Source organism: Eulemur rufifrons, chromosome 17 (assembly GCF_041146395.1).
Source record: "Eulemur rufifrons isolate Redbay chromosome 17, OSU_ERuf_1, whole genome shotgun sequence".
Taxonomy (NCBI): domain Eukaryota; kingdom Metazoa; phylum Chordata; class Mammalia; order Primates; family Lemuridae; genus Eulemur; species Eulemur rufifrons.
This window is the reverse complement of record NC_090999.1, coordinates 45,621,220-45,633,872: the sequence shown is the minus strand read 5'-3', so window position 1 is coordinate 45,633,872 and position 12,653 is coordinate 45,621,220. Positions and strand designations below refer to the sequence as shown.

The window sequence follows — 12,653 nt, the reverse complement described above, 5'->3', positions numbered from 1 at the left end:
AAATGTGTATAGTATGTTGTTCTACTGAATACTGTAGGCAATTGTAACAAAATGGTATTTTTGTATCTAAATATAGAAAAGATACAGTAAAACTTCAGTATCTTAATCTTTTGGGACCACTGGGTTGTTGTATATGTAGTCCACCTTTCACCAGAAAATCTTTACTTTCAAAAGAGTCATACAAAGATGACTATATATCTGTACTATGTAATGTGATGCACAAATACAGGTAGTAGGCCTATACAGGTTGAAAGGAATAGCTGTGTATACAGAATGAACCCTTTTTTAAAAATCCCCAGAACAATTTATATGCTTGCCCCTATTTATATAAAACATAACATCCCAACCATCAGTGTTCCTGAGGTAGATGGGATTTAAAAGTAGGAGAGTAAGAGAGAGGGTAAATTAATTTTTAAAAAGATACCTTTGCATTTGTTTTGAGCATCCTGTTTTATTTTCTTAACCAATACACAAAAATATAAAACGAAAACTGGGCATAGAATATAAATTAAAGTTCTCATTTTCCAAAGTGAAAAATTTGAAAAGATACTAGGGTAAGGCTGTTAAAAGAAACAGTGGTAAAAGTAAATCACTTAGAATTATGGCAGCAACCACCAGAAGAAACAAAACAGGGACTTGGGATGAGGTGGTAGACTTTTACTTTAAAATAGAACTAGGCAGCATATTCTCCAAGATGAGCTGGCTTACATGCAGTATGCCCTATGAAAGTAAAAGGTTTTAAATACCTTCACCACACCCTAGCACCTCATATTAATAAAGTAAAAGCCAGGCACATAAAACAAGAACCAAGGGTATAAACATAAGAAACAATTATATACATAAATTGGGTTCTCAGGTAAACTGAAAGCAGTTGTTAAAAATATTTCCCGCTATACCTTTTAAGACAATTTTAGGTTACCCCGGAGTAGGAAGTAACCACATTCAAATGAGTTAAGCTATAAAAAGTAAAATGGGCCACAAGCTTTATTAAAAGTAAATGCAACATTATTATGTACAGATGGCACATGGTGCCAATTTTATTTGCAGATAAAGTACTCCAAGTTTACAAGTTACACCTTTGCCACTGCCTTGGCTAAGTCTTGTACTAGTGCAGAATTCAGCTGTGCTAGAGTGCTGATCTTAGCATGCTTAGATGTGGCATACTTATTCTTGATAGTCTGGAAGAGAAAAGCATAACAATTAAAAAGGAAAACAACAACAACAAAAAAATCACAAGACTCAATGGTACAAATATTCAATTAAAACATCCAACTCCTTCAAAATAAACTATGCATTTGCACGCATGGAGTCTGAATTATTTTCACCTGTCAACATCTTATAATGCCACCAAATTGACTCACCATGTGCTTTGTAAGCCCTCGATTTACCATGACTATATTCTTAGCCAGGTGCTGCATAACAGGAAGAAGGGATTCTTCAGTGTATGATAGGTAATGCTGTAGAGTTGGTGTCTAAGACAACAAAAGTTAATGTTAAAAATGCTCACTGTCCCCCTTAATATTTTGAAATTAAAAAAATAAAATAAAAATGCTCATCAACAAGTTTTTGGCCAGGTATGGTGGCTTAAGCTTGTAATCCTAATACTCTGGGAGGCTAAGGCAGGAGGATTGCTTGAGCCCAGATGTTTGAGGTTGCAGTGAGCTATGAGGTCTCAAAACAAAGTAAAAACTAAAAATGGTTTTCATAAAATGTCTAGGTGTTTTTTAAGAGTTGGGTAGAAAGATGAGTAATGTACGACTTAATTAAAATTTAAGTCAAACTTAAGACTTCCTCCTTCCCCAGGTACTTTCTTGCTTCTGAAGGAACATGTGCTCAAACCTAATTATAGCATTTTAATTGCTGACTTGTCCACCCTAAAGCTAGACTCCAAGTTCCTTGAGGTCAACTTTCTCAGTCATAGTTTCTTCCTAGGGCCTAGGGTAGCTCCTAGAACATAGGAGAAATATTTGTTGAATCAAGGAATAAGAATGAACTTCCAGTATATCATATGACCTGCTTAAGAGTTTCTCCATCCATAAGGAGTAATAGCTGCCCTACTTCTCTCAAAGGGAATAAAAATGAAATTGGGGTAAATAAATGAAAGCATTCTATCCAGACATCACAAAAAAGGTGTCATTTTTGACCATTCCTTCAGTAGATTCCATATTTAGGAACCATCTGAATTGTCCTTTAATGACAAAATTCCTGTATTCAGTCAAACACCATTTGCAATTTAAAAGCTTGGTAGGCCAGGCACAGTAGCTCATACCTATAATCCCAGGCTGAGGCAGGAGGATTGATCACTTGAAACCAGGAGTTTGATGTTACAGTGAGCCATGCCACCACTGCACTCCAGTCTGGGTGACAGAACAAGACCCTGTCTCTCTTAAATAAAAAATAAAAGCTTGATAGTTTTGTGGGACAGAGCTTACCCATTCACCATTATCCAGAATCTTCAATGCTAAGCAAAAAGCTCCTGCTGCAATTTGAGAAGGAGGAAAGTGCACCATATCATAGTCCAGCATAGTTAGTTCCATCAAGTATTTGGCCAAAGTATGTTGTTCAACATCAACCTGGAACAAAACCCACAGAACACTGAGCTTATTTCAGAGCATTTTACATTGGCACTAGCCTGCATACCACATCTGTAACTACAAATGTTTGTCTACAACATCCTAAATGCAATTGCCTGTGGAAGGCCCTAATAATATTAATATGCAGCCTGACTGGATATAATAAAGAATATCTCTATCACTTCCTCATGTAGTTAGGTATTTAATATAGGCCAGTTGAATTACACCTGCTTGGTCAGCAGCAGTGTTCCCTAATATACCATACCAAAAGTTTCTTAAAAAACCTATACCTCTCCAATCTTAGATGCTCTTCGAAGGAAGTGCAGGGGTAGAGGCCGACCCAGACTGAAGTTTAAAGCTCTTAGAATCTTCATTTCCATCTGTCTGATTTGGTGCTTAGTGTAAGTGTTGTCAGTCACAAAAGCAAAGTCACCAATTTCTGGAGGGTACATTTCTTCATATTTGCTTGCAATAAACATGGCAGTGACACCAACCAACTGCAGCATCTTCTTGGGCACACAATTATTCTACAATGGGAATTTCAATTGAATAAGTAATATGTATTTGAAAAGGAGACACGGAACTATTGAGGAGAGGTGAGAAAGACACACTCCCATAGTAAAATCTCAACTAATGGCACCCTATCTCCTGAGACAGACTTTAGCGGAAAAAAAAAAAAAAATCATTTTCTTATGACTCAGGTAGGACTCTGAAAGAGAGCACCCTCAATTACTGAATTATGCGCACCTGCATGAACCGATCAATAATGGAAACAGTCATGTACATGGTCTCCTGCAGCAACCTGAATTTCATTTGAACCTGTACTAGCCAGTCAATCAGGATGGCTCTCATGTTTCCAGTGACTTCCTGACCCAGTAGGTATTTTGGTCTAACTGCTTGCTCTTCCTGCAAAAGAGAATGCCGATTATCTTTAGAAGCAAGACTCCATGTGACATTATGTCCAGAAAGATCACTTAGTTAATATAAAATAGCTCTGGGGCATTTATAATCTTTAACAGTTCTTAATTCAATTATTCATATGGTTACTATAAACAGCACCATTACTAGGAAAGAAAGCGAACATTACAGTGTGACAGGTTTTCCATATTGTCAAATCTTATGATGTTCAATTGACCACAATTGCTGCTGGCCCACACCCTGTATCCAATTCCTCTCAAATAAAGATACCATACTAACATCTCAGATCTTTTCACTTAAGATTCTACACCCAGAACCTGAGCTTTGTAAAGTAGAGAAAGTATCAGTAACTCCCAGATCAGCTGGAACCCATATGCTACCACACTCCTGCCTGTTCCAGGGTATAAACCCCAACATAACTAAGAAAAATGAGCTATAAAGAAATAGCACATACATTTACCAAACTGAATCCTCCCAAGTTAGAATACAAACTTGAAAAAGCACACACACACACACACACACACACACACAAAAACCTAACCAAACAAACAAACAAAAAAAAAAAAAAAAAAGGAGAAAAGCTGGTCCTGGCAAAGTCTTCTTGAGGATCCTGTAGAAAATGGAGGCCCAAAAGGACTAAGTGAGAGACCGATGTCAATGGTGACTTAACACAATGCATTAGAAACAACTGGATAAATCTGGAAACTGTATAATTTATGTTACTATATAGAATGCTTCCTTGTTTGGGGGTAGGAATAAGATCAAATGCCATTAATAGGAAGTTTCAGAAGTGGCATGAAATTGAAGGAAATCAAAAACTTTACTTTTTGAGTGTACTCCTTTTTTGGACACAAACAATTCCCCTGACCACTGCATGCACATCAGCCACACTGACAAAAAATGCCTTGTCAGGGGTCGCTAGAGTGTTTTTAGCATCCTTTATATACCCAGCTACGTCTTGCCTTGTTATACCCCTTAAACCCAAAGTTTGGACTTACCCACTCCAAACTGTGATGGGGATACATACATTTATATACATACATACACATACACACACACACACCGCCCAATCATGCAATCTGTGGATTTTCCTTTATCAAGAGTCATAGCGGCCGGGCGCGGTGGCTCACGCCTGTAATCCTAGCACTCTGGGAGGCCGAGGCGGGTGGATCGCTCAAGGTCAGGAGTTCGAGACCAGCCTGAGCAAGAGTGAGACCCCGTCTCTACTAAAATAGAAAGAAATTATATGGACAACTAAAATATATATATATACAAAAAATTAGCCGGGCATGGTGGCGCATGCCTGTAGTCCCAGCTACTCGGGAGGCTGAGGCAGTAGGATCGCTTAAGTCCAGGAGTTTGAGGTTGCTGTGAGCTAGGCTGATGCCACGGCACTCACTCTAGCCCGGGCAACAAAGCGAGACTCTGTCTCAAAAAAAAAAAAAAAAAAAAAAAAAAAAGAGCCATAGCAATATCCATCCTAACTTTTTTTTTGACACAGGTTCTCACTCTGTCACCCAAGCTGGAGTGCAGTGGCCTCATCACAGGTCACTGCAACCTCAAAAGCAAGCCTCCTGCCTCAGCCTTCCAAGTAGCTGGAATACAGGCACATGCCACCAAAACCAGCTAATTTTTCTTTTTTTCGTAGAAACGAGGTCTTGCTCTATGTTGCCAGGGCTGGTCTTGAACTCTTGATCTCAAGTGATCCTCATCTCATGTCTCAGCCTCCTAGAGGGCTGAGATTATAGGTGTGAGCCTCACCATGCCCAGCAATAACCATCCTACCTTTGAACTTTCCCGTTCACAGTGGAAAAGACTTCATTGGTTTGCTTAGTGACTTTTCATTTTTGGTATTCTATGAAGAATCTGAAAGTGCAATCTATTAAACGCTGCCCACATCCTGCTTGAATTATTGTAAACTGTTGATAGAAAATCTTTAATAAAGTTAGATACAGTTTACAAAAAAACACAGACTTTAATGATAATACTGACCTCAAGTAGTCTCAAATAAGCATAAATATCCTTCACATATTCACTACATAGGTTTGGATCACCTCCATCTTCTGCATCCACATCACTCACTGCAAGAATTACATCAGAGAAAGCCTGACACAGATATTCTTCTGCAGGGGCACATCCAGATGTTTCCATTGGACTTGGAGAGGGAGTATCAACCTTGAAACAGAGAGACTTGTTGAAACCACAGCAAAGAGGAGTACACATTATAGTTTGGAAATGAAGATGAGATTAGTACGAACTCAAGAAACCATTCTGAATAAACATATAATTCATTTCTTTAAAGGAAAAGTGACTAATACAAAAAGTGAAATGCCAACTTATATGGAGCCAGATTAAGGTGGCAAAACCTAAATAGTAACAGGTAAAACAGAAAACAGAAGCAACCAAATTCATATTCTAGACTTTCCTCCAAAGGAAATGAGTAAGTAATATCTGTTTATCAGCAACATATGAATTAATCCAAATGAATGACAACTCAGTCGTTAGTGTTTATTTCAAAAGATGGACTGCTTCTCACTACTTCAAAAATTCTGTTGGAACTACCAAGGATTAACTGACTTCATTACCATTAACCATTTCCTTCAAGCTCCTTTTACCCTACTGTTGAAACATTTATTGAGCACCTTCCTCAGCTCAAACTATATGCTAAGCACCAACTTCATAGCATCCACAAGGGGTTGTGACTATAGTAGTCAAAGTAAATAAAGTAATGAGATTGATTCTAAGAACAGGAGTAGGAATGAGGAAAAGTTAAGGAAAGTTTCAGGAGTTGATCCTTGAGCTATTTTGGAGGATGAAAAGGTTATTAGCTAGATGAAAGGGTGGGGAAGGCATTCTTAATGGGAAAGCAAAGGCAAAAATCAGTATAGGACGTTTCAAGAAAGCCTCGTGTAGTTTGATATGCCCAATTAAAGACTATGCATGCTAGGCCAGGCGCAGTGGCTCATGTCTATAATCCTAGTACTCTGGGAGGCTGTGGCAGGTGGATCGTTTGGGCTCAGGAGTTCGAGACCAGCCTGACCAAGAGCAAGACCCCTGTCTCTACTAAAAATAGAAAGAAATTATATGAACGACTAAAGATATATATAGAAAAAATTAGCTGGGCATGGTGGCGCATGCCTGTAGTCCTAGCTGCTTGGAAGACTGAGGCAGAAGGATTGCTTGAGCCCAGGAGTTTGAGGTTGTTGTGAGCTAGGCTAACGCCACAGGAATCTAGGCCAAGCAAGTGTGAGACTCTGTCTCAAAAAAAAAAAAATAAATAAATAAATAAAAATAAATAAAAAAAAATTAGAGCTTCAGAATGTGTTATTGCAACTTCATCAAAGCAGCCTCTTGTACGTGGCCTGCCTGTCTTTCATTCACAAGATGGGATACATTTACATATCTGATGTTTGATAAAATAGCTCTATCTGAAAAGCTACATTCTTTCTGCTTCACTCCTTTATATATTTCAATGTTACAGGCTTATTTAGTGGCCACATTAGGGAGTTAAAGATTCCAGAGAACATTCTGTGTCTCAGTCAATAAATTCTGGGCAGAGATGGCTTGTACTTAGACAACAAAACCTTTGGTTCAGGGAGCTAATACTTAATACCATTAACAAAGGAGGTAATATAAGAATACAATTAAAAGCATAGATTCTGAAACCAGACAGACTGGGCTCAAATCCCATATGTGCCACTTAGTTGTGTAACTCTAACTTAAAACTTCTCTAAAGCCATTATCTAAAAAGTAGAGGTACATGCATTATTAACTTACATAATCTACTCTCTACCTCAAGTTAACGTATATAAAGTGCTAAGTGGAGCCTGACTCATGCTAAGCACTCAAACAAATTATAAGTATTTATTCAAACGCTGTTGCATGTATCAGTAAAATGAGGGAAAACAACAGACTCTAATATGCTAAAAATAAGGTTACCAAAATAGGCTCAGGCGAAAGTTTTTCTTCTTTAATAGGCTCAGGTTCTGGCTCTCGCTCTGGCTCTGGCTCTGGCTGAGGCTCAGGCATCTTTTCCAGAGGTTTTGGTAGTTTTTTAGCAGTAACTTTTCCAGTAGTTAAAGTTTTTGCTTCCTGTAGACGAAACAGAGAGAATGGAATGTTTCTGCATCAAGGGCCACAGTTTGAAGGTGGGCTCTTATAAAGAACTTGTATAAGATAGGTAGTTACTAGTTACCTTTTTCAGAGGCATTTTGGCCTGCAGCTGTTCACTGACTTTGTTACCAATGTCTCCAAGAGCTGTCCTAGGCCTCAGCCCGGGCTTGGAGGTTGCAGCAGTGGCCACAGGCACACGCTTTGCGCCTGCCATACCGATCTTCGCCTTATTTTCAGCATTAGTTTTCATGTTCTGAAAGAAGCAAGACCACGTTGAGAGCTGGTCCAGGGAGGCTCGAGTAAGTCAAGGGTTAATTAAGGTGGGGCACAAGAGAGACTCCCGGAGAGAAAGACAACTAAAAATGGGTCCCAGGGGGAAACGTGGGTTCCAGAGCCTACTCTAAGGCCATGACAAGTCAGTTATCTCTTAGAATCTCTCGGACCACCTATTGAGCGATTTCCTGTGAAGTTAGGGCCATTTCTAAAATACCGAGAATTTACATTTTAAAGGAAACCGAAAATGCCTCCGATTGCAGACGCGTTCTTTCTGAGGCTAGAGGGCTCATTCCGGGGCCCTCCACTACTTTTTAAAAAGGTTTCGAGTCGACTTCCCCCGGCCCCGCCAAACATTTACCCGAGATACGTCCAGTTCCCTTTCTCACCTTCCTCCCTCAGGCCGTCATCCCCCAAACTCCCCACCATGCCAGGGGCCCACCCCGGCGCTCTCTCGGTGACCCTCCCTCACATCCTCCTGCAATCGCGGCGGCGGCCCTCTCCCTCGCTGGGGGTTCCCGCAGGCGAGGAGGCATGCAGCGGGCAAGGCCGCGTTTGTTCGCGACCCGGAACGGCTTACCCTGGTGACTCGGAGCGCCATGGCTTCCTCTTCACCAGACAGCAACTCAGCGGGGAGAAGCACAACGCCAGAGGACCAGACCAGCGGAGGCTTTGAACCACCGCAAACCAACAGCCGTTCCTCCGAAGCACGCCAGGAGCCGGCCGTGCCTCGGGTTTAAACCCCGCACCGCTCCCTCCTTATTGGCCTGTTCGAGGCACTCGCTCCCTTCCCATTGGCGGCTGCCAGTTCCCGGAGAATGCGTTTCCAGGGCAATCCCGCGAAGGCATTCGAGAGGGGGCGGGGCCAGAGTGAGGCTGCGCTCTCACGGCGCCGGGCCAGGCCCTCACGTGGTCTGGCTCCGCGCCTGCGCTCTCGGGCAGGTGCCGCGGCCACCTGAGAGGCGTGAGACGTGAGGAGGCGGCAGGTGAGTGCCAGAAACTCTAGCGTGTGCGCTGCCGGAGCCGGTCGAGGAGACTGCCTGTGGCCTTTGACAAGTGACCGTTAGGTGGCGGCAGTTCTAGAAATAAATGTGAGAAGCAGTTTGGGCTCTAGTTTAATTTACTGTTCACTTTCCTCTTCTGCAGTAGCAGCAGTGTCTTACAGTTTATGAAAGGCCTTGATATACATTGTTTCATTTGGTCCTTCGAGCAGCTTTCCGTGGCTTGGATGAGTTTGCCAGGATCACAGATTAGCAACGCGGGGACTGAATTTAGGGGTTTTGCGGGGAGGTGGGGTGGGGACCCGTCACCTGCCAGTTTACTTCTGATTACTTCAAGATCCCCAGTTTCCCAAGGCCAATTGTTTGTTTTAGCTTTTTATTTGGAAATAATGTTATATTTAAAGCAGTTGCAAACAAAAATATTACAGGGAACATCTGTAGACCCTTTACCCTGATTCGACTATCCTTAACATTTTTACCCCATTGGCTTTGTCATTTAGTCAGTCTTTCTCTGGATGCAAAGAAAAACGAGAGGGCCCTTTCTGCTTTCTACCCCTCAAAACACACAAGAAACTCAGTAATTGGAGGGAAGGCAGAAGGATAAAAACATTGATATTCCATAGGACAACTATATAAGAGCCAGTAGAGACCTCTGGTGCTGGAAGTGAAGGGTACAGAAGGCAGCGTCCAATCATTTAGTTTAGATGGATTATTGAATGTTATATCATCATAGTTTTTCCCTCCTACCTGGGTGCCTGCCATGGGGCCTTTGCCCTTGCTCTCCTCTGCCTGGAATGTCCCTCCTCTTATTGCCCTCTCATCCCCAGGTTCTGTCCAGCTAACTCAAATTCACCCTTTAATTCTCTGTTTAATGTCCATCCTCAGTAAATATTCTAAGTTTGGTGAATCCCTGCCCCATCTCTCCATGGCTGAGTGAGCATGGGCAATTTACTCATCTCTCTGTGTTCTGATTTTTAAAATTCATTATTTTATGTTTATACACTTTATTTATTTTAAGGAAAAGGAAAGAGAAGTTTATTAGTCTGCCTTCAAATGAGGAGGGCCATGGAGCAGTGTCTCAAAGACTATCGTCTTCACACTTTATTTTTTAGAGAAGTTTTAGATTCACAGCAGAATTGAACAGAAAGTATAGAGAATTTCACCTCACATAGGCACATCCTTCCCCACTATCAACATCTGACACCAGAGTGGTACCTTACACCACCACCAGTGGTGGGTTACAATCTGTGAACCTACAATAGCACATCATTATTTCCCCAAATCCATACCTTACGTAGATTCAAGCTTGCTTTTTTGGGGGGAGGGGGGGCGGCAAGGAACAGAGTCTTGCTCTGTTGCCCCGGATAGAATGCCTTGGCATCTGATCTGCCTAGCTCGCAGCAACCTCAAACCCCTGGGCTCAAGAGATCCTCGTGCCTCAGCCTCCCAGGTCTCACTCTTGCTCAGGCTGGTCTTGAACTCCTGACCTCAAGTGATTCTCCTGCCTCAGCCTCCCAGCGTGCTAGGATTACAGGGGTAAGCCACAGCACTCGGCCAAGGACTAATATTCTTAATGATCATGGTAAGTTTTGTGATGTTTATTTTTAATTTTTATGGTTACATAATAGTTGTACATATTTATGGGGGACATATGATATTTTGTATTGTTTTTTGTTTTTTGAGACAGAGTCTCCCTTTGTCACCTGGGCTAGAGTGCAGTGGTATCATCATAGCATACTGCAACCTCAAATTCCTGGGCTCAAGTCTGCCTCAGATTCCTGAATAATTGGGACTACAAGCACATGACACCATGCCCATCTAATTTTTTTTTTTTTTTTTTTTTTGAGACAGAGTCTCACCCTGTTGCCCAGGCTAGAGTGAGTGCCGTGGCGTCAGCCTAGCTCACAGCAACCTCAAACTCCTGAGCTCAAGCGATCCTCCTGTCTCAGCCTCCCGAGTAGCTGGGACTACAGGCATGTGCCACCATGCCCGGCTAATTTTTTCTATATATATTTTTAGCTGTCCATATAATTTCTTTCTATTTTTAGTAGAGGTGGGGTCTCGCTCTTGCTCAGGCTGGTCTCGAACTCCTGAGCTCAAACGATCCGCCCACCTCGGCCTCCCAGAGTGCTAGGATTACAGGCGTGAGCCACCGCGCTAATTTTTTAATTTTTTTCACAGGCAGGGTCTCACTATGTTGCTCAGGCTGGTCTGAAACTCCTGGCCTCAAGCAATCCTCCCCTCTCAGTCTCCTAAAGTGCTAGGATTATAGGCATGAGCCACCATGCCTGGATTGTAAATTGATTTTAAGAAAAATTTTGCTTCTAAGGTAAAATACCCTTATAAATTAAGGATGTAATATACTTTATCGTTTAAATTAAAGGAACTGGAGGTTTGTCAATAGCCTCACCATTAGTCCATATTATGTTCTTACTCAAGGTGATTATTGACTAATCCTTAGTCAGTTGATACTTTTACAGAGGATTCTGCCTTGCTTCATTCTGGTATTATCGTTATAGTGCATAAACTAACTGTAGCCATTCAGTTTTATCAACCACAAGAGGTCTCTGACTTTTTTCTCCTTATAATATTTGCCTAGAGGCTCCAGTTACAAGCCACAGATCCAAACTTGTCATCTGGAGGAAACATCAAAAAGCTTCAAAGGACCATATTAGGTAATCTTGATTGTTGATATTACAGAGAATATAATTAGGCATTCAGGCTTTGCAGTATAAGCTGACCTTATTACCACAAATACATACTTGTCAGAGGTCAGGTCATTGAGTTAGGATTCCCAGGAACTGTTTGGTTTTTGAAGCAGATGACTTCATGGAAGCAGTCTGCCTGATTCGAGACATTCTGGTCAAGATTGGTTCTTATAAAATGGGGCTATAGGTTTACATTCAACTTAGTTGGATTAACTACAGTTTTTCTATTGTAATTTAGTACATACTTTGTTTAAATGACTCATACACACTTGAAAGAATATCTATAAAATTTACCAAAATTAAAGATTGTGCTCCTGGTGACTTTTATATTTATGCCAAGATAATATTACTATTAATGTAGGTCTTGAGAGAAGGTGATATCAGCCCTCTAGAAAGGATTTATATGCCATTTTGGAGTTTTAGTAATATTGGTAGTCTCTCGTATGACCTAATGTTCTCTTAACCATGTGCCTGTTGAAATATAAATCTTCAATTAGCAGTCAGAGATGCTAGTTTCTATTCCTTCATGCACAAGTTTCAACCTTGGATTGGCAGTCCCTAGTTTATAATACTGCATTATAAACTGCCCTTTGTAATGATAATCATAGCAAATAAAATTGCGTAGAACAGTCTGTTGTACTTGCTCAACAACAACAAAAATCTTTAACTTATTTGTTGCAATGGTGCTGGACAATAGAGCCGCTTCATATTATCTACTGACTAAACAGGGTGATGCTTATTACCCACTACTACCAGCTGTTGCATTTGGATAAATGCTTCCAGATAAATCAAGATATCTCAGTGTAAAATCTGAGAACAAGCCAAACCAAGTCAAGGTGTGGAAAAACCAATCTGTGGAATCTTTTTGCAGGACTTGGGCTTATCCAAATAGGATGCTGATTAAGGGCACGCTGCAAACAGTTATGTTGTTGCTAACAGTTGCTGTTGTCAAGTTATTGTTAGCACGTTTTTAAATGCCAGTTGTGCAGCCACCATCCCGTTGTTTTATGCATGGGGTGATTCTACATCAAAAGGAGATTGAAGTAACTATGATGAACGAATCCTGT

General features: G+C 41.1%; 1 protein-coding gene across 3 annotated transcripts; it reads right to left on the bottom strand.

Moving 5' to 3' along the window:
* Nucleotides 1–431: 431 nt before the first annotated feature.
* Nucleotides 432–8,591, bottom strand: CCNB1 (cyclin B1). Of its 3 annotated transcripts, XM_069492400.1 has the most exons (9): nt 8,458–8,591; nt 7,687–7,857; nt 7,431–7,583; nt 5,484–5,666; nt 3,321–3,479; nt 2,864–3,100; nt 2,433–2,573; nt 1,362–1,472; nt 432–1,178 (listed from the first exon to the last, which is right to left on the bottom strand). In XM_069492400.1, the coding sequence occupies exons 1-9, from the start codon at nt 8,476–8,478 to the stop codon at nt 1,071–1,073; spliced, it is 1,284 nt and encodes a 427-aa protein (XP_069348501.1). In that variant the 5' UTR covers nt 8,479–8,591; the 3' UTR covers nt 432–1,070. The 3 variants fall into 3 exon arrangements, with proteins under 3 accessions (XP_069348501.1, XP_069348502.1, XP_069348503.1); XM_069492401.1 differs by lacking the exon at nt 1,362–1,472; XM_069492402.1 differs by lacking the exon at nt 3,321–3,479.
* Between the last annotated feature and the right edge of the window lie 4,062 nt (nt 8,592–12,653).